The following is a 23,362-nucleotide window of genomic DNA, read 5'->3' on the forward strand; positions in this document are numbered from 1 at the left end:
CAAGCAAGTATGTTAAAAACAAGCACATGTGTGCTGCATTAGATATATCATTGGGCTAGACTATCAGAGGTCGAGAGGCCACAAATGCAGCCACATGCTTTCAGGAGGTTTGTTTTATAGTCTCTGAATCTTGGCCTTTGATGGGAAATTATTTAACCTAAAGTTAATTTATAGGATAGGTTTTCATCTTTAAATGTCATTTATTATTTTACCAGGGGGCAAAAGTGTTTATAAATGCAGTTAGAGTCTCTAAAGTCAATGTTTTAAGAAGAAAGACAAAACTAAATCAGCAAGGACGGAGCCACAGTACAATGCGGAGGGTGTTTGCCTGACACTTGGTCAACCTGGGTTTGATCCTCAGCATCCCATATGGTCCTCTAAGCACTGCCAGGACTAATTCCTGAGTGCAGAGCCAGGAGTAATCCCTGAGCATTACTGGGTTTGAAACAAAAAAACAACAAAACCAACAAAACAATGAAGTCAGCAAATTTTACACTGTTGAAATAATGTTACATTTGCATCATATCAAAAGTTTAAGTGAAATAATTTCTTATGTATATATGTGTGCATCTGTTGGTAATATGGATCATATCCTCCATTCTTGTAAGTTTAGAGAGTCATTAATCTATTTTCTTAATAATTGAGAACATTTTACAAAAATAAAATTAAAAAGACAGCACTCAAAATATACTTTGTTGAACAAAAAATACTTTCCAATCTAAATTCGTGTTTTGATAAAGTACATATTAGGAGGAGATAGACAGAGAGTATAAGGGTATGCACCTGCACATGGCCAGCAGGATTCAATCCTCAGCATCTGTTATGGTCCTACAAGCTCTACCAGACTCAATCCCTGAGCACAAAGCCAGGAGTAAACCCTGAGCACTTCCAGATGTAGCTCCCAAACAAAAAAAAAAATCTATTGAGAATCTTGTGCCAAAATACAAAACTCCTTGTCATGTTTTTAATAAATAGAACTGTATATCATGACGAACTGGGTTTGATTTAGTCACTCTATAGAAATGTACGTGAGAAAAAGAAGCAACATAGAGAAAAAAAGGGAAAGTGAAATGAATAATTCCATCCATATCCTGATTCAAAGATAATGATTTGATGCTATTGATCCTAAGATTAAAATCCAATTGTTATGAATTCATTTCTAATTTTACTTGATTAGCTTTTATTCTTTAATTTTATAATTCATCAGTGGGGTAATAAAATTATTAAAGGATGGATAAGACTTCAACTTTTCCTTAATCTTTAAGGAAGCTTAAGAGATTTTAATGAATGCAGGGAGAGATGAATAAACACTTGGTGTTTGAATGCATGAAAATCAGTTTCAGGAAAACCACAGGAATAAGTAAGTCATTTGAGTATACCATAAAAAGTATTTCAGTAATCTAAGTAAACTTTGCTTAGGTCCTCAAAGAGAATCTATGCATATGCTTAGTTTAAATATCATTTTACCTCAGTAGGTTCACTATTATTCTATATCAAAAAAGCGCATTAAACAGATTTACATGATTCTAGGTCATTGGGAATGCTTTCAGAACGTCATTCTCAAGAAACAGTGATAAAAGACAGTGCCACATGAGAGACATTTTAAAGAAAATTGTTAGACTATATGTATCACAGGCAATATGCATCTAAGTTACTCCCATAATAAGTTCATAGCATACATGCTCAATGAATGTAAATGACTGAATAGTTCAAATATTGAAGTGAGCCATTGAACTCCGGATAGTTCACAGAAGAAATGAATTGCTAATGACTCTTTTAAGTACAGGATCAGTTATAAGCATAAATGATATAAAAAAAAGGAGGATTTAAATCAGTTTCCAAATGAGAGATGGGTAAAGCAAGACACTCTGATTAGAAAGAAAGATAGTGGTATTAAAAGCTTTGCTGATAGGAAAACACCAACAGCAGATATTTTATAGAGAGCTTTTAAAAGAAGAAAAATCAAACAAAGCTGTTTAAGTGATGGCAAGATTTTTTTGGAGGGGCCCGATGAACAGGTGACAGATTAGAACCACCTTCAGTTGGAATTTTTCTTAATCACTATCACTATCATTATCATCCCGTTCATCATCAATTTGCTTGAGCAGGACCAGTAAAGTCTTCAGTTGTCCTAGCCCTGAGATTTTAGCAGCCTCTCTTTACTCCTCCTTCCCAATGGTGACACATTAGAGGTTCTTTCAAGGTAAGGGGAATGAGACCCATCATTGTTACTAGATTTGGCATATGAATATGGCACGAGGGAGCTTGCCTGGCTCTTCCGTGTGGGCAGGTAGCTAGCCTTGGTAGCTAGCCAGGTTCTCTGAGAGGGAGAACTATGCTATAAAAGCTAGGTTTTATAGTCTCTGGATGTTGGCCATTGATGGGATTACATGGTACTGGGGGCAGTTCCTAATGTCGGTCCCAAATACATCCCCACAGTACACTTACTGTATGTGTGTATGGCTGTGGAGGTGTGTGTGTGTGTGTGTGTGTGTGTGTGTGTGTGTGCACTGTATAACATAAGCATATTCTTGAGCCCTCCTTTTACTCAATTCAATTATAAGTATAGGATTTTAAGTCCATGAGTACATAATTCTATTACATGATAGAGTGAAAACAACATACATTGCTCTTAAATAAGACCATATTCATAAAAAAACTCTCCAGAATGGGAATCATTATCAATGAAATATTTTCTCCAGTCTGGAGTGTCTAAAGAAGAACAAAAAATAAAATTGCACCAGGCAGCTAAGCCGTTGACCTCAATTAATAAATGTCTCATTTCAGAATTCCAGAAAACTCAAACCTATGAATTATAATTAATGCAGTGTCTGCATCTTTATGTTTAAAAAGAACACAGGCTCAGTGGTATAGCTCAGTTGTAAATCACATGTCTTAAGTGCATGATGTTGAGAGTTTCCCAGTGTGTTCCTTGGCACTGTTACTCGTGATCCCTGACTCCCAACAAAGTTTGCTCGATCCCAAAGCATGTATACAGGCACCATAACTAAAATGTGAAATCCCTAGAACATTGGAATGAAGTGTGAGAGCCTTGCAACTAAATGGATCATGTCCACCAGCAAAATATTTAAATAAATAAACCAAAAAATGGGGTAAAACTGAAACAAAAGCAGGTAAGGGGAAGAAATTCAGTGAGAAGAGAATAGGTAGGCAGAGAGAGACAGAGAAACACAGAGATAAAGAGAGAGATAATAAAAGAGTAAGATATACAGCACATAAAAAAATAAATGAAGAATCTAAAATTATTATATCCTATTGCGTATAATGCCTCTACCACGAACTAAAATTATAACACTCTTTTTAATTATATAGAAATCATAAACTCATTAATTGATGGATTATTTTAATAAAAATAGGCACCAAAGCACTGCTCTGGACTCACGAACAGATTCAACAAAAACAAGAACCAACAGATAGCAAATAGTTATAGAGCCCAGAGTTTCAGGCAGTGATAGGTGTGCTCAAACTGCAGGACAGAGAAAGTTTTCTCACTGATGCTGCAATTTACGGGACTCTCAAACCTCAACTCTCTATGGCATTGTACACAAAACAAACTTTAGTTCGAATATAAATCACAAGTGGAATATTTACGAATGACTCAGACCACGCTAGCTCTGGAGGAAGATTCGCTCTTATCACATTCCTATTCTTTCACTTACTAGGTTTGTGCACATCACTTCACATCTTTATACTTTGAATTCTTCATCCTAATAATAGGAGTCACAGTCACAGTCACAGTCATCCCATTGCTCAACGATTTGCTCGAGCGGGCACCTGCGACATGTCATTGTGAGACTTATTGTTTTTGGTTTTGGCATATCCAATACACCCCAGGTAGCTTGCCAGGCTCTGCCCTGCGGGCCTGATACTCGCTCTCGGAGAGGGGCAGAGGAATCGAACATGGGTCAGCTGCATGCAAGGTGAACACCCTACCACTGTGCTATGGTTCCAACCCAATAATGGCAGTAACAATAGTATTATATGAGGAGAACACTGCAGGCATAAAGTAAAAAGATGTAAATAAAATGGTTTGCATAACACTGTGCACACAATGAAGTGATCAGCTCAGCAGGATCCCCTCACATCTTAGACCCTCTGCGTGCTTGGCTACCCGTCCAGGGAAACTTAACAACGGAAAGGCAACCTCAGGGCCTTTTTGGATGGGAAGAGGATTCTTCTCCTAGCTGAGCCCCAGTGGCCTCTAGGTCCACCATCTACCTTCCCAGCAGGCCAATCTCATCATCTCCTGGACACATATACGCTCTGAGACTGGGGAAAGACAAAGCAAGAGAAACGGAGCAAAGTCTAGTCAAATTCCTTAGAGACTCCCTGTGGGGCTAACTACAAAGATTCATCCTCAGCATAGCAGTAGCACAGCAAACAGTGAGGAAGATCCGCAGAAACCCATCACACGAAGTGAGGGAAAATAATGTGAGGAGCTTTTCCAGTAGCAAACTGTTCCGTAAGCTCCCAGATAATATCTTTAGTGGCACCATCTTGCAGGTGTTTAATGAACTCAAAGAAGCAGTGGCATAGGTACACAGAAGAAGACAAGAAACTATGACATCAGAATAACATAGATACAATTAGAAGTAACAAAAAATGAAGAGCATGGTGCATGATAGAAAACACATAACAGAAGGCCTTTAATTCTTTTATTATACAACTCATATTTTACCTTAATTTTTTTCTTGGTCTCCTCTCCTCATTCTTACTAAATTGTGTTTAGGTGTTTAGAATGTTTTAGAATAGATTTATCTATAAAATAAATTTTTAAAGTTTATACCTGGAAAAGAGATAAGGTTTGGGGAAAAGCAAAAACAAAAACATAACCAAATGTATTGATCCTGCCATTGATATCACAACAGGTGAGAGTAAGTGCAGAAACAAAAGATCCTAAAGTGCTTTTTTAAGGAAAGACAGTAAGTTTCAGCAATATCTGAAATGTTAAAGAACTATGCAGGAATTTTAATTAATTTTATTAATATTCTATTCCATCTGCAAATTTGTAGTAAATAAACCAGAGATAAGGTATGGTTGAATCCACAAGTCCCTTGTTAGAACTGAATTTTCAAAACAGCAAACAGATAAAGATATAAGCACAGAAATTAAAGCTCACTTAGTCCAAGTTTCAAAATATAGAGATAACTTCCATTGGCAAACAAAAAACTTTCTGTTGGCAGCATAATCAGAGCATTAACCTGGTCAGAAAAATATCAGTATAAACCCAATATAGAGATTTTCATGACATGTAATTAAAACATTTGCTTCCAGATATTTAGTTTAGAAACTTCAATACTTAATTAATATCCACCTGCATATAAAAATAGTTTTTTAAAAGATACATGAGAAGTATGTATTTTGTATAGATCAAGTATTCCACTTCCTTTTAATTTTATGGTAATGCTTTTATTTCCTTGTACATGTCATTCCTTTGAATAATTTATCAAATTTAGAAAACCTTCAACATTATTATTAAACTCAGTATTTTAAGAGATCATTGATGGCAGAGATACAATAAAAATAAGTTTCAAGGATGATTCCTCCAAGATTAAGACAATTGCCATTTTCATGTATAGAATCAAAGGTAATAATATAATAATTTGTTTTGGGATGGTGTTTCTCTTACTCCCTCCATTTATTTATTTATTCATTTATTTGTTTGGTTTGGTTTGGGGGCCACATCCAGCAGTGCAAGGGTTTAATCTTGGCTTTACTCTGGGATCACTCCTGACAGTGTTTGGGGAACCAGAGTTGAAACCCGGGTCAGCCTCATGCAAGGCAAGTGCCTTATCAAATATACCATCATCTGGTCCCCTTGTTCTTTTTTAACTTACCAAGTAAGTTTGTCTACAATCTATAACCAGCTGACAATGTAATTTCTTTTTTGACTCACTTGGAATATTACTCAAACATGCTTCTCTTTTAAAGGGAGGCTCCCAAGCAGTGGTCATAGAGTACAGGTCCCTCTGATAATTCTCAGCCAGCCCGGCCAGCAGATAAAAACAAGGGCCCTATGGTTCCAGGGCCCAGGCCACCCCAGCTGAGCTCATCAGGCAGTTCGTCCGGAAGTGATGGATCCATCGAATACTAGGGATTACACAGATGTGCATCTTAATCTTCGTATTATTCCTTTACTCCCATAAAAGTATTATGAATAACACTATAATAATAGTCACTAATACTTTATTACATGTAAAGCTTTAATCTAATTACTTTGCAAATATTTACTCAATTTCACAACTATTGCATTACATAGAGAATAATTTTTCCTTCTGTTCAAATAAAAAAAAAAACTGATCCCCAAGATGATTTAAATGAATTACCTTTAACAAACCTAGGAGTTAGCATAGAGAGTAAGAAAATCATGAATGCTGGCTTCATAATCTATATCTATAATTAATATATTAGTCTGTATCTCTTTGTATCAGATTCCCACTCAAAATTTCTATTTTTCATTTACTTTTTTTTTGTTAGCTTTTTTTGGGTCACACCCAGTAATGCTCAGGGGTTACTCCTGTCTCTACACTTAAGAATCATTCCTGGTGGTGCTCGGAGACCATCTGGGATACTGGGGATCAAACCCAGGTCGGCTTCATGCAGGGCAAATGCCCTACTCACTGTACTATCTCTCTGACCTCCTTTTCACTTACTTTTAAAGACAATAAATTCTATGATACAATGTCCAAGAAAATGGGAAAATGTACTGAAAATGTATCTTTCTAATTCATTATTTTCCATTTTACATTATTTAAGAAAATAAAAGTATATGTGTACAGAGCCTGACAAGCTACCCGTGGTATACTCAATATGCCAAAAACAGTAACAACAAAGGTCCTCATTCCCCTGACCATGAAAGAGTCCCCAATATGCCATCGGGCTACACTAGCACGCAACAGGGATGAATAGAGATATTACTGGCACGCGCTCAAGCAAATTGATGAACAATGGGATGACAGTGATACTGTGATACAGCAATACTGAGTGAAAGGCACTATAGTAGGGCTTCAGAATTATCATTGAATATCCACTCCTTTAATATACAAGATGGTCAGACTTCTTCACCAAGACTCTGAATAAACGGTTTGAGGCTCTTCGTGTTCATGGAGTAAGCAGATGCCATTGGGCTACACTAGATAGCACGAGACAGGGACAAATGGAGACGTTACTGGCGCCTGCTCGAGCAAATTGATGAATAATGGGATGACAAGTGATAGAAGTAAACTCCTTAGGTTGTCAAAGAATCTCAGTCTTACAACTGGTGAATCTGATATGTAAATCATACTGAATGAATAAGTTTCAAGCAGTTAGGTCTTACATAAACAAAAGTTACTGAGTAAAAATATATAATATTATGATGATGGTTAAAGGTAGTAGACACATAAAATATATATACCATTAAGTTGAAGACATTTATTCATATTAAAAATTTAATGGCAGTATTTTTATATAGAAATGTAAAGTTAGATAAATTGAGGATTCTTGAATGCAAATAAATTGGGGAATAAAGTTGGGGAATAAAGTACTGCAAAATATCTAAACCTGGACTCAATTTTGCATTGCACAAATAAATGTAACATTAGTTAAAGCATTATATAAACTAAACCTTGGATTTGAATAACAAAAAATAATCCCTTTCCAGAATAAAGGGAAAAGAAAATGAATGAAGGGAGAAAGACATATGAGGAGAGCAAGAAATAAAAGAAGCAAAGGAAGAGAAGCAAAACTAGTGGAGATTGGATCCAATAGTCTGAGTGGTATAGAATTCAGACTCCAAAGGTGCACTCTCCAGTGCATGGACAATTAATTTAGGAGAAGTGAGTTGGAAATACAACAAGGAGATCTTGTCAACAAACAGTGTAAACTGGAGTGCTACACGCAAAAGTATTCAATTGTGAAATAGGGTATCTCACAATATACATAAAGGTTAAAAAATGGATTAATAACCTTGATATTAAACCTGTCTCTAAAAATCATTCAGGGAAACATGCAATACTCTCTAGATATTGACCTAAGGAGTTTTCTGTATCACCCCATTATGGAAGACAATAAAAAAGAAATAAACAAATGGGACTGTGTCAAACATAGAAGTGTCTGCACTACAAAAGAAACAAGGCAAACCCTTCTCCATTTCTCAAAATCTGCAGTACTGATTTTGAGAAAACAGTCACACATTACATATCTATATCTATATCTAACTATTATATCTATATTACAAAGCACAAGAGCAACAAAAATTAAAATGGGAAAAAAGATAAATGGACATTTTCTACAAAATAAAAAGACATGCAGATGAACAACAGGCATACACAATATGCTTATCATCACTGACTATCAATGAATTGCAATCAAAGCTGAGATGTCACTTGAGAGCAGCAATGGTCTATTTCAAAAAAAGCCAGGGAACAGCGCTTGTGAGAAAGGATATCTCAGTCACTGCTGGTGTGACTGCTGCCTGGTTCAGTCTCGTTGGAAAATGGGTTGGGGAATTCTACAGAGTTAAGAACATATCTTCTTTTATTTTTTTTGGGAGATCACACCAGCGATGCACAGGGGTCACTCCTGGCTCTGCACTCAGGAGTTACTACTGGCAGCGCTCAGGGGACCATATGGGATGCTGGAACTCGAACCAGGGTCAGCTGCATGCAAGGCAAATGCCCTACCCGCTGGTGCTATCGCTCTAGCCCCAAGAACATATCTTCTATTGACTGTGAAATGCCACTCCAGGCCAGCTATCCTGGAACAGAAAAACATTAACTCAAAAGGCCCTATGCAAAACAAGGTTGATCATAACAAAAAGCTATGGTCTGTGAACAACACAAATGCTCAACTATGGGTGAGTGGAGAAAGAAAAGCTGGCGTATATGTACACAACAGAGTATGGAGTTATGAGAAAGATGAATTTTTTGCAGTTCATAGAAATTTGGATGGAACTGGAGGGCATCACGCTAGGGAAAGCAAGAAAGGAGAACAAAACAAATGAAAGAGTATCCTGCTTATATACAAAGTATAAAGAAATAAAGGAACTAGACATTCCAAAGTGGAAAAACATGTCCCGAAATATGATCAGTGAACTGAGAACTGAAGAGGATAACGTGGAGAGGGGGTAGAGAATGTGCCATGGGACACGAGCTAAGGAATAATGCCACACAGCTAGAAGGATGGTTTAATAGTACTGTGAGAATAAGACAATGATTTCAAAAATATCATACACAACTGTAGGATAACATAGCCTCAGGTAGTTTAGGTTTATTGGGTTATTCCCATTACAGTGCTCCCACTCCTCTTTGTTTATTTGTAGTTTCTTTCTTAGTGTTCTGTTGACTTGTAAATAATGTTGTTCTCTTCTCCTTGAGTCCTTTGCATAGTTTATTCAGAGCAATGTCCTTTTTGTATGGACACAGGAAGACTTAGCAATGGTATGCTTTTATAACCTGGGAGTCATTTGACTCTACATGATATTTTCCTCCTGGGCATCTGTTCTCTCAACCTAAGCCTCATCTTCCCTTACTTCCTAGCACCCCCAAAAGCAGGGTCCCGACAAGGGATGAGAAGGACCCAGGGTAAGCGGTGAGTTGTGTGCTACCCTGGCATCGAGATGGGCCTGGCCAAAGTGCCTAATGCTTAACTATAAGTTAAGAGCTTGATCATGGACAAATGTCATGATCCAAACAATGATAACTAGATTTGGACCCCACTAGGGTGAGGAATGATTAATCTGGCCTGAGTGCTGTGGTCTGAGCCTGTGGCAAGATGTTGCCAGGAGAGCTGCCTTGGAAGCCTCAATGTATCTCTTGCTATGTCCATACAAAAATAACTAGTATTAAGATGTTAAGTGTTTGGACTAAGGAAAGGACAAAAAACCTTAAGAGTGAGGAAGGGTTTTGGAATGCCCTGCCCTCAGGAAGGGCTTTCTTATGTTGATTTTGCTACCTGGCTGGTGGTAGCCTAGAGGGAAGGTGGGAGAGACAAGTAGGAGGAGAGACTAGAGAAGCGAGAGAGGAGAGAGGCTGGAGTAGATCCAGAAAGAGGACGGAGCTGGGAGTGCGGGAGATGAGAAAGATGGAAGATTGAATAAACGGTAACTAATCAGCAACCAGCTTGGTCCTCATTCTTCCTTAGCCTGTCCTTGACCAACGGCCGTCCCGATCCAGCCCATACACAGCCAGCAGTTCCAGAGCACCGAACGTGGGCGGTGAGACAGAGCTGCCGGGAGAGCCCGAGAGTGCACACGCCCCTCGGCGTGCCTTAGTTTTTTACACACAACGGCACCTTTATTTAAGAAAAACTAGATTTTTTTAAAAAAAAAAAACATGTCCCAGAAATATTATAGTTAGCTTGCTTACACTTTTATGTAGAATTTTTCATTGAATTTTGAACAAATTTACTGGAATGTATCTTTATTTGAATGACACTTTATATCTTTTTAAGACTCAAGTCTCTAATCTTATTTGGCCAACAGAGAACTCGCAGCTCAAAAAAAAATTCCTAGTTTTCTTTTTACTAAGCTTAAGACATATGGCTTGAGATTCATCAAACAGACTCTAATTAAAATACTGATTCAAGTAGGTAACATAAGGATCTGGCTCTTCATGAAGGTCTTTCTTAACACTCTGCTGTTGATGATGGCAGCAAAACATGAACATTTTGCTGGTAGGAGTACTGACAATTTTTTAGTAGCTTTTTGCTGAGACTCAAAGTTGAAAAGTTACTAGTGGCACTAACAATTGAAATAAAGTCAAGCGCCTGCCATTTATTGCCCGACAGCTGCTCTGGCAGTGTTTCATCAAGCCAGATCTAAGGTACAGCCTTGGGTATTGCTCGTGAAAACGTAGCTTTTCATGTTTAAATGTGGTATTCTTCATTACTGGATGAATCACTAATTGTATTTTAAAAGAGATTTTTTTTCTATTAAAATTAGTCAGGGTATATTCTGTTTGCAACTAAGAGATGTGGAAAACAAATTAGTGTCCACAAAGACAGGTATTTTAGGCAATTTAAGAGAATGAGGATATATTGGAAATGATTTGACAAGTTTCATTTTGATATAACATGGACCTATTTAATGCTGAAATTCTGAAAATTTCTGATACATAATGGCATTCTCTTTATCACCTGTGGTCACCTAAATGATGGTTTCTTTAAGATGATTTTTTTATTGAGCAAATATCTACCATATTTAATACTATAAATGCAAGAGAAATATAAGAACTATGTGAAGGATAAACTCTCTAAAATTTCACTGAGAATTAAAAAAAATATATATATATATGTAATCAGAATTTTTCTTTCCACAGTATGGTTGGAAACTGGTCTATGAAATGAAATAGAATTATAAATGGATATGTAGGAGAATTGAAATTACTTAAATATTGTTTCTAAATCTTAATTGAATCTCGCTTGCTGACATTCAGCTATTCTGCATCTGTCTGAGGAAGCGGTTCCTTTTTGAATAACTGATATAAAATGAGGTGATAATATTTTGCCCTCAGACTGAGAATTGTCACTAGGGTATTGAGAGTGTAAAGGACGAACTTTTTGACTTTTAATGACTTCATTTCCCTTACCCTTCTAACCAGAGTGAGTTATTACTCACAGACTTTAATTATTAGTACTAATAGACTGAACATTAATTCAGTCTTTATGTGTCATTGACTTTTATATAAAAGAGTGTTTGTGGGAAGAGTATGAGGGGAAAAGTTTATGCACAACTATACATAGTTTTATTCTCTATTTCCTAATAACTATTACATCCCCAAAATATTTATATAGAACACAAGTGACTTTTTAGATGGTTATACAGCAGTCATAAATGATGTGGATTGTCACAAATAAAGTAATCAAAAATATTAAGTCACGCAAATGACAAGACTAAACCTTCAAAGAAAATACAACAGTGGTGGTAATTGCACAAACATAAAATCTGACTATAATTATATTATATGTTATGGCAACAAAATTAGAAAAGAACAGAATGAAACGAAAATATAAATCTGAACTACAATCACTGCATGATAGGAACTTATGAGAGAGTTTGCTATCAATAAAATTGAGTCAAATATATTTTAAGTGAACAATGTCTCTCTTTTCTGTCAAAGATGATAAACTAAAAAATACACTGATTTGAGTTGCATAACATATAAAAATATTTTAGATAAATTTGAGTTCAAGTCCTAGCCCTAGTTTATGGGAATCCTTTCCAATCTAGTAGACTGATTCCTCAGCGTGATAACCGAGGATTGGCTGGGCGTCACACTTACCTGCTTGATTCGTGGTTACATTTACGGACACATACTGCCGGTCTCCTGGACTCAAGTCGGACACTCCATTCACTGCCTCAATCTCAAAGGTATAGTTTGTGTGAGCGAGCAGATCCACCATCATGACAGAGGTGTTTTTCAAGCCGATTTGCTGGGGGAGGTACCTGACATGACTGCCACACTCCTCACACACCCCTGCATGGGAGTTGCACTTCTTGCATGCAATATAATAGGACACATCTTTCCTTCCACCAGTGTCAGCAGGCGGAATCCATTCCAGAAAGACACTAGTTTCATTAACATTTGAGATGGCATTCCGAGGAGCGGACGGGGGTCCTGGTTTGCAAAGTAAAGTGAAAAAAACAAATTTTCAGAGGATAAAATTAGGCATATTTTACCATACACATCCCTGGCCCGAGGGGGGAGGGGAATGGGCCTGTGATTAAAAAAAAAATATATATATATATATATGTACATATATAATGTAGGGAGGATGCAAGTGCCACTATAACACTTTATAGTGTTATTTAAAAACATAGTTTTGTGGGTACTATATGGGTGTTTATAGTATATAGAGATTATTATTATTATTATCACTGTATGCTTTTTTGGGGCCATATCTTAAGGTAATCAAGGTTTATTTCTCTCTTTGCACTAAGGGGTCACTCCTGGCAGAACTTGGTGAACCATACTTGGTGCCAGTGAACAAACGGGTCAGCCGGGAGCAAGGCAAACTTCCTGTCCACTGTACTATCTCTCCGGTCTCAGCAAAGTGATTATCTTAGCATTGTTAAAAACAGGATAGCACATATTTTTCTGGGACAATCTATGCATATAAAATAATTTTAGAGATAAGTACAGCTTTTCAAAAAGAAATTTTTTGGCACATTAAAGAGAAAAGGCTTTGGCAAATATATTGATTACTTCCTCACTAATCCTTTCTTTGAAATCTAGAAGATAAGCATTATCTACTAAGCAACAAGCATAGGTAAAAATAGCATTTTCAGTTTGAATCCTGAGTACCGTTTCTGTAACAAGTCTTAGTTTACCTTAAAAGAGATTGTGTAACTGTTATGATGATTCAGTGAGGAAATCTGAAATCCTCTTTTAAAAGTTACAGAAGGCACTAGAATTAAAAAATGTAGTCTAAATTACAATCTGTAATGAATTCAGTTTGGTTTAATATTGTGGTAATGTTGTGATTCTTCAAGTTGTGATTTTCCTCAGATGAAATATGAGTTATTTAAATTTAGCTCAAATAACTATATTTAGAACAATGCAAATTCACATATCTTGAAGGATAAGGAAAAAATACAAATATAAAAAAAGAAGTCTATATTTCCATCTGTTTACTACTTTTATTTATGCAATTAATAACAGATGCAAAAAAACTATACTCATTCACAGCAACTGTAACAAAAACACCACTGTAGGATTATACTTGAATTAATGATATGTAAATTTAAAACTTCTACAAACAGTTAAAATTTTTAACCAGATATTCTTAAAAAGAAAATATATTTACATTCATTTCAGCTTTTGGAGAGTTTTTGAAAAATAAAAGACTAGGGAAGTTGTTAAATAGTTCTTATGTATAAATTGAATTAGCTAAGATGATATAAGTTATCTTAAAATTCAATTGCTGTTTTATATATTGCAATACATAGTAATTTTTAACAAAGGATAATTAAATCATAATATTTAATTTATACATTTAAAGTGATTGGAATAATATCAACTGTTTAACAATTGCAACTAAACAAAAGGACCATACAATGTGACTTAATATTTTTGACAAAACTATCTCACTTTTTCTACTTTTCCTACTTTTATGATTAAATTCTGTGAAATTTTTTATACAACCACTTTATACATTTTAACAATAATACAGTTACTTTTAAGCAAAATATGACTATTATTTTTTCATTGTAACTTGTATTTATAGTGGAAACTGAAAGTTTTCTTAGTAAAAAATGGTAAAAGAAGTCTATTTAGAAAAGCATCATATTTATGTGTCATTTTTGTGTTTTTCTACCAAATGAAAAATCCTGTCATTTCTCTAAATTTGTAATAATGCATCAAAATATGGCTCTAAAACACAAATGAAACTAAAACTCAAGTGAATACCTAAACTTGAAGTAAAAAGGGGAGGTTCACACTGATATTCACCTAAAAAGTAATAAAATCTCACTATTTCACAATATGATACACCCAAGCACTGTGACAAGGAAATAACTTTGATTTCAGCAGCTTCACCAGAGTGTTTATTATTGGTGCTGATTTCTCAAAACTTTCTTTTCCTACCAGTTCATAAAATTATTTTCATGCCCATATTTTTTTCTACCAAAAAAATAAATCGCAGAAAGTTGTTGTAACCATGAACTTAACTCAAGAGAGGCAATGGAGGCACTTAGGCCAGACCTTTTACCTAAACACTGATGAAACCATCTATTCAGAGGCTCATATGCAGTTACTCTGGATGCTATAGAAATAAGTGAAAACACAACACACACACACACACACACACACACACACACACACACAGAGATTATAGATCCAGAACTTCGAAATATGTCTTAGTTGCCTTTCTTTTCTCAGAAATGTATGCAGATCAGAATTCTTATCAAACACAAATTTAGAATTACCACAGGAAGACAAAAATGTGGAGCCCGCTGGGGCCTCTACACGGAGGCCAAGAGGCCTTGATGCTAGAGCACAGACTTTCCCCCAAGTTCAACAAATTAACAGGATGGCTGGTATTTCTTGCTGAGAGAAAAATTGTGACTGTATCTCTTGAAGAAAATGATAGTTACAAATTAATAAAAATTAAAGATAAACCAAGAATATCTTTCTCTCCACATTTACCACATTAGTCAACTCCTCTCATAATCTGGACATGTTGGAGCCCTTAATTACCTGAATAATCTGCACTGCAACCAAAACACATCACATTCAGTCTTCATTTAGAGTTTCTCTATTCAAGAGATGTTTTTTCTCAAACTGTATGTTTTTACTACCATTGACTCATTTGAAGATACATTGCAATTAATCATCACTAATCCATAAAACTATCAGTCTTGTGATAAAGAAATTATCATCAGTAATGTAAGGCTATTTAATACTAATGATTGATGAATTATGAAAATATGCTTCATGGATAATATGAAATTCAGATACCGAAATCAGACAAAATTTCAGGTTGTGATTACTTGATTAAAGATACCAGGTCTCTGTGTATGTAATAGTCATGAATGCTGAGTTTCAAAAATATTTGTCATCATCTTTGAGAGAAGCTATAACTTACTGGGATCTAAAATAATAAGAAATGATAGATGATGGAAATAGAAAGTTATGAAGAAAAAGTATTCAATTGTCTTCTTAACTTGGATTTTCCATAGTGACTGTAGAAATACTGTTGACGTGTTGTCAGTAAGCAAACAGGTTCACAAATCTGTTTCTTTTGAGAAACATGAGGAATGATAGATAAATAAAAGCATGAAAACATGAATACAGGTAAATGCCTCCACTAGACATGTTGAATTTAATTTCACTTTTAATTTATTCTGGGCTGGAGAGTTGTACAGCTGGAAAGGCGCTGGCCTTGGATACAGCCGGCCTTGGATACAGCCAAGATTATATATGGTTTCCTGAGCACTCTGCCAGGAGTGATGCCTGAATACTGCTAGGCATTGCTGAAAACCTAAATTAATAACAATTTGTTCTAATTGTGTGATTGTTCCTGATAAATTAATGTAGTAAGGAAACTCAAGGCAAATTTTGAAATTTCTAGCTTAGTATGGCTTTATAGTTGACTCTTAAATCTAATTTGCCAACCCCCAGTGTTTTCAAAGTTTTTCTAATATTTCTTATCTTCTTTTATAAATAGCCTTGTCAGTGAGTGGCCTGTGCAGCTTAGTGGAAGAAGGTGAAAGTCATTTTTATGAGACCACGGGACTGGCTTGAAAGAAGAAAAAAACACGGGGAAATAAGACGTATCTGTTAATCAAAGATGTAGGTGTATCAAAGTCATCTCTGTCTATTATGAACAGTAAATCTTGTAATTAAAAAATAAAAATCTACATCTGTGTCTTAATTGCTGAATGCGAAATTAAGGGAATTGTTGCTTATAAGAGTGAGTGATAAAAAAGAGACTCACTTTCCAATGCTTATTCAAGGAGATGGAGATTTGTTGAAAAAATTAAATTATAATTGTAAGAGTAGATGTCATGCCTGTTTTATGGGAAATGGTAATCATTTGTAACAGGCTACATCATGCTCTTCAAACGGGTAAAAGTGAGCATCACAAAATATTTATGGGTTTCCTTACTTGTGCATGCCATTGTGGGTGGATCAGACTCCCTCCTGAAATAATCCTTTTCACAGACACAAGAGGTTGAAGCTTCCTCATGGGTATAACTGTGAGGTGGACATTTGCTGCAGCTCTGGCTGTGAGGTGAGGCTTTGAAGAACCCAGGTCTGCACACTGTCAAAAGAAATAAGAAACTAAGCTTTTCCCTGGAACAGATGCACTGATTGTCCTGTGAATAATTTCATTACTTTGACTAGGATACACAGATGACATATAATGCATTTTTTTATTACTTTAAAATTTTATTCCATAAGCTTCTGAATCACAAAGAGGTTATTTATTCAAATAACTAAGGTATCAAGTTAAGCATGTTTTGTAAAAATGTATTTTAAAGATTTTTAATGCTGCAGGAGTTTATAAGAAGCTATGTCTACAAAAGAAAAATACTTGGATGTATTTAAAACAGCACTGCTTTTTATACAATTTTAATTTATTCTATTACTAAAGCAACACATCTTGAAGAAATACAAAATATCTATGATGATATTTCTAGTGTACGGTACACATGTAGGTACTGAAAATTTGTTACTGAATTGACAAACTACTAGGTACTAAAACCTCACAAATTCTGTTCAATTGTGGAGAATGATGAATGAGTTGGCTTATAACTCACATTCTATTGAACTAAGTAGGAGTCAAATGTTAGGTAATTATTTTATATTTTATTCTATTTTAGAAGTTTTCTCTCACTAACCATGCATCTACTCTAATCTATTGGCAGCCATACTTATACTATAAGTATTGTCAAACAGTAAAAGGCAGGACATGTCTCTTTAGTTTGCATTTGGCATACTTATCAGTGTTTGACCCCAGTAGGTGTTCTTAAGCTATTATAGTACATGAATGAAGGCATGACTTGAAGACCGTGACAAAGCGCTATAGAATCACATACAAAAAAATGGTCTTTTATATTTTACAAGCATTTCTAAGTTGATGGCCAGAAAAGTAAAAACTACTACCATATAGCCTTTATTCTGACTTGTTCATTCTCAAAGGCTAATAAAGGCAAACTGTAATATCCAGAAGCCCAGTATAAGACAACAGAAGAATTGAACTGATGCTTTAATGTTACTTTAGGATTTAACTTAAATAAAGTTAATCAAACATGCATACCTATTTCTTTACAAATTTTATGATGTATAAGAAAATTTATTCATGCATTAATGAATTTTGATGAATACTGAAGGCAAACATATTTAAATAGAGAAATTGAGAGATATTTGAATTTGTGCTAAATTTCATAGACTGAGTGATTTGAGATTTTAGTAACTCATGACATTATTATGTCTTATAATGTCTTACTGACATTATTATAAATAATCAAGAATTGACAAAAATAAAAATATACTTTCTCAATAGACCCAATTATAGTGATAATACAGTCCTAATAGTTTTATAATTTCAGAGAAAACATGAAGTTATTTGACAGAAAGGAGCTTTTTGATAATGTGATTTTTGTGGTTAAATGATTCAGAGATTTAAAATACCACTATTTAAAAAAAAAACAGAATTGTAGCAGTCAGTTACATTCTTAGGCAAGTTCTGTCCAACATTTTTTCTTTACCCCTTTTAGCAAAACCACTTTTACTTTCTTTTTCCTTTGGGACTGGGTATCCAACCCAGGAATTCATACATGCTAAATATGTGTTCTCCTGTTGAGCTATATTCAGAACCTCCATTCTCAATTTAAACATGACTTACTTTCAACATGAAAGTAAATGTCAATTTAGGCATATTGTATATTTTGAAATCATTTATCATTCATAAAACAAACATCAGTAATTATTAATGACAATTTTTTAACTTAAAATCTTTATACAACACTTTTTCAATACTCAATGGGAACTCTGTGAAGAGGAAACAATGAAATCTATGTGGTAAAATAAATCTTTCATTTGGTTTTCAGTCAAAATTCTTTCAACATCTACAGAAGAATTGACATTTTTCTTGGCAACAGAATATGCAAGTACACAATATAAACACATCCCTACTTCTATAAATCTTATAAAGATTACATAATAAGTGTAAATATGATTAGGATAAGGCAAAGAACTTGGGAGTGAAGCGCTACATTATTAAATGTCAAAGAATTTCCTTTAGAAAGCAGCTCTGAAGAGAGGTGAAAGATTCAAAAAATTATGCCATTTAAACTCAAGTATTACAATTAAATTGGTGTACCGCATTTAAGGCATGATTAAGCAAAATGCCTTAGAAGGAAAAATATTTCTTGCAAAAAAAAAAACAAGTTCAAGACAAAGAGAGAGATAGAGGGCATTTTAAAAATTGATCAGTTTTGGGGCTGGAGTGATAGCATAGCGGGTAGGGCATTTGCCTTGCACGTGGCAGACTCGGGTTCGATTCCCAGCATCTCCTCTGGTTCCCCGAACATGACCAGGAGTAATTCCTGAGTGCATTACCAGGTGTGACCCCTGTGCATCACCAGGTGTGGCCCAAAAAGCAAAAAATAAATAAACAAACAAACAAACAAATAAATAAATAAAATTGGTCAGTGGTTTAGGAAGCCCTGAGAACTATTAGGTGTTGCTCCCAAACCCATAAAAATATAGAGAAAAAAGAATATTGTGATAAACAACAACAAAAATCAAATAACCAAGAAAGGGAGAAAGATAATACTAGAACAGACAGAATGATGGTGCTTCAGGGTTAACAAACACAGTGGTGCTGAGGGACTACAATAACATTTTTATAAATACCATAAACTAACTTTATTGCAACTATCTGAACTATAAAAAATTTTTAAAACTGATAGATATATACAATTGCATGTGCATGTGTAAAACACTGGGTAATCGCTTATACTTTTCCCAATTAGTCAACAAATCTAACTATATAAATATCTGGAAGCTAACCAGATGTTTATCTGTTGTTAAGTAGAACTGAAGTGAATACATTTAAAGATCTTAAAAAGATTATTACAGAATGAAAAGGTAGCTACACAAGAATTAATTCTGACATCAGTGGATATTATGTATAGTTTTTTTTTGCGAGTAATTTTAGTCTTACAGACAAACGGTACTCTTGAATATGCTTTCACAAATCAACATTTATATAAGGAAACATTAGTTATCAAATGTATTTGATGAAATATTTTCACAGTGCGTTTGTAATTTGGAACAGCAGAAAACAAAAATTTAAAGAAATAAAATTTGCTTAAAATCCTTCAGACACCTATGCATGGCTGAGAAACCCAGGGCACTCAGAAGGGGTGAGCCCCAGCCCAGGGCCTGCCCAAATAGAGGCTCAGCAGTTGCTTGCCCCCACATTTATTTGTTGCAAAATCACCACTATACTACCATCAGGATTTCATCCTCTCAGAACCAAACCCCATCCAGAAATTGCCCTGCTAAAATTTCAGCCATGCTGGTTTTGTGACTGAAATTTCCAGGCTTTCTTAGAGCAGGCTACCTCACCTGACCTCCCTGGAATTCTGGAAGTTCTGGCAATCTTGTCCACACCCCAAACTCTGCAACATTGATAATCCAATAATAACACACCAGATTGGATGGGATTTAACATAGAATGCAACCAATCTGGATTAACAAAATATAATCATGGAAGTTTTAACCAGTAACAACATTTTAGTGACCCCTCATACAAGGATAAGTCTTCATGTACAACAATTCATACTAATTTTCTTCTAAGGAAATATTTTTGATTATTCTGTTAAAAAATTATTGATAACAAGCAATATAAAATAATTATTGTGGGTCTCCTATGGGGACAGGCTTGATGGGTGGTTGGGAAAATTAGAGTCAATGGTGGAGGGAAGTGATAAAGGTGGTGAAACTGGTGTTTGAATATATAATGCTTATAACATATCATCATGAGCAAATTTGAAAAACAAGTTTAAAGACAAACCAGAAACCCCCTGTTTTTGAGAATATAGAAAATTCTCTTCAAGTTACTATATATATATATATATGTCACTTAAAATATTTTTCTAATCATAGCACTGTATTACTGTATCACTGTCATCCCATTGTTCATCAATTTGCTCAAGCGGGTGCCAGTAACATCTCCACTTGTCCCTGTTGCGTTCAGGGTCAAGGAAATGAGACCCATTACTGTTACTGTTTTTGGCATATTGAAGAAAAACTTTTTTACAAGGTTTTAAATTTCCTCATATCCAAATTAAACAAATATTTTTATAAAAGACCATTATATAATTTTATATAAGTCTGAGCATTTTTCCTCATTTCTGAATTTTACTGAATTTTCTGAAAATTTGATTTAACAGTAACATTTGAGCCTTAATAGACTAGATCTGGGATTTCCGTATTAGTTCGGACGAATTATCATTGCAATTAAAAGAAAAGCTTACCAACTGTGTTTGAGCTCTAGTATCCATTTTTTTTTTTTTTTTTAGAATCAGGTAGTGAAATAAGGGTTGGCTAAATTGTGTCTCTATAGCAATAAAATTAGACCCATTTTGAACCATGAAGTGCATGAAAAACAGTAAAAAATCCACAAAAGAACAGGAGCACCTGATATACATATTATGTAAGGATATTCAAGGTCTAGCTCAGGATCTTGGTCTTCATAGCTAAGGCAGAAATAGTGTTTTCTATTAAGAACTTTATGCCTTGAACCATGCACACATTTTATCTTAGTGTACTAACTCAGGAGACAATATTACCTCTATAATAAAATTTTATTTCCTTCAGTCTAATGAAAAAATAGATTAAATATGCACTGCTTTTTTTTTTTTTTTTTTGCTTTTTGGGTCACACCCAGCGATGCTCAGGGGTTACTCCTGGCTTTGCACTCAGGAATTGCTCCTGGCAGAAATATGCACTACTTTTGAATAAAGAATAAACTTTGAGATGTAATATAAAATACGTTGACCATTACACTTTTTCCTTAAAAGTCTAACAATAAAAAGGAATATATATTCCTCACTCAAGCCATAGAATTGCCTCTCAGATTGATTCTATCTTCAGTTTAAGTAAAAGTTATAAATATATATATATATACATATATATATACATATTCTTTGTTTTAGGGCCACATCTCATTGTATACTCAGGGTTTACTCTGGTTTTTTTTTTTTCTTGCTTTTTGGGTCACACCTGGCGATGCACAGGGGTTACTCCTGGCTCTGCACTCAGAAATTACTCCTGGCAGTGCTCAGGGGACCATACGGGATGTTGGGAATCAAACCCTGGTTGGCCGAGTGCAAGGCAACACCCTAACCACTATGCTTCACTCCAGTCCCTCAGGATTTACTCTTCACATTTCATAAAACAATCACTCCTGGCAGGCTCAGGGATCAAACCCAGGTGGGACACATGCAAGGCGACTGCCCTACCTACTGTACTATTTCCCTAACCCCAACCGGTGCTTCTCTTAAAAATAGATAGCTATGTTCTGAGAGATTAAGTACAGAAAATGTTTGAAACTGATACCATTCATTAAACAAAGAAAAAACGAAATACTGCCTTCATGTATTTTTAGAAAGTGTGTTGGGAGAGCTATGAGTATAAACAGGTGAAGGAATTATAAAAGGAACGTTGTACCTATAGCTGTTCTGAACCAATTTTCACAAATCATACACAAAAAAGTAATAAAAATAAAGCCATTTTGCAAGTGCCTAATTCCTATATATAAAATGTTCTTTTGAATTGAAGGTCCGTGAATTAGTAAAAGCAACTTGCTAATGCAGTTCATTTGGCAAAAGCAGTCACATATCTGCCCCTCATTTTCAGTGCGCAGATGTCCTACTGGGCTTCAAATTAAAAGATTTTAGATGTCAAAAATCAGGGGCATGATTCCTTGTTAATTGAATGGGAAGTCCATGCCCAAAATAACGTGGCAAAGTCTGTTCTGTACTAATGTACTATTTTTCTGAAATCTTAGCTACTGTAGGTAAGTATTTTTATAAATATATGTCTAGCTCATATAGTTTTTCCTTTTAGCTTAATATAACCAGTCTTGAGAAATTATTCAACCATTCCTGGACTTTATTTCCATCCTAGCTTTCAGACCATCTCAATTTTAAAAGTGCAATTGTTCTTGGCTGTTTTTCAGGAGCCCAAGTAGGAAGAAAATGAAAGTCAGAAAAACAATGAGTTAAATGACTGATCTCATAGGTGAATAGAAAACAGGTTCTTCATTTTGTAATACAAAAATTTAGATGTTAAGGCTATAATCTCACCTACATTAAATTATAGATTAATATGCATTTTTGGTTGTTACTTTATAATTATCATTCTGCCATCATCTTTCCATTTCCTCTTATATGAACACAAAATTTAGAGATAAAAGTAATAGCTGTCATGCCAATTTAAAAAATGACAGTTTAAAAAAATTAAAAAAATAAAAATAAATAAATAAAATAAATAAATAAATAAAAAATGACAGTTTGCGGCCCAAGAAACAGTACAACAGTCAGGATATTTGCTTTGAGCATCTGACTCGGGTTCAATCCCTGGAATCAAACACAGTCCTGAGTACAGGGCCAGGAGTAACTCCTGAGTACTACGTGGTGTTTTCCAAAAATATAATAACAAAACAAAAAAAAACAAAGGAATGACAGTCTATGTATACATACTAGTGCTAAAAAGCTGAGTGAAAGACATAAAAATTTCAGAACATTAAACTGGCACAATAATTACATTAAAGTCAGAGTTATTAATATTTCAGTTTTATAGTACGACACCTAGCAACCTGTCTATGGTCATGCAACCGCCAA

General features: G+C 34.9%; 1 protein-coding gene across 8 annotated transcripts in view; it reads right to left on the reverse strand.

Moving 5' to 3' along the window:
- The window catches only part of EPHA5 (EPH receptor A5), a 325,775-nt gene that overhangs the window by 146,919 nt on the left and 155,494 nt on the right, over positions 1-23,362 (reverse strand). For 5 of the 8 annotated variants that reach the window (XM_055139427.1, XM_055139429.1, XM_055139426.1 and 2 more), the window contains exons 4-5: positions 16,609-16,764; positions 12,282-12,617 (exon numbers count right to left, since the gene is read on the reverse strand). The exons of 1 other annotated variant lie outside the window; for it this stretch is intronic. In XM_055139427.1, the coding sequence (XP_054995402.1) occupies positions 12,282-12,617; positions 16,609-16,764 (492 nt within the window). The remainder of the gene's footprint in view (positions 1-12,281; positions 12,618-16,608; positions 16,765-23,362) is intronic. 2 more of the 8 variants (XM_055139432.1, XM_055139433.1) reach the window with 1 other exon arrangement.

The sequence above is a fragment of the Sorex araneus genome, chromosome 5 (genome assembly GCF_027595985.1).
Source record: "Sorex araneus isolate mSorAra2 chromosome 5, mSorAra2.pri, whole genome shotgun sequence".
In the NCBI taxonomy this organism is placed as follows: Eukaryota; Metazoa; Chordata; class Mammalia; order Eulipotyphla; family Soricidae; genus Sorex; species Sorex araneus.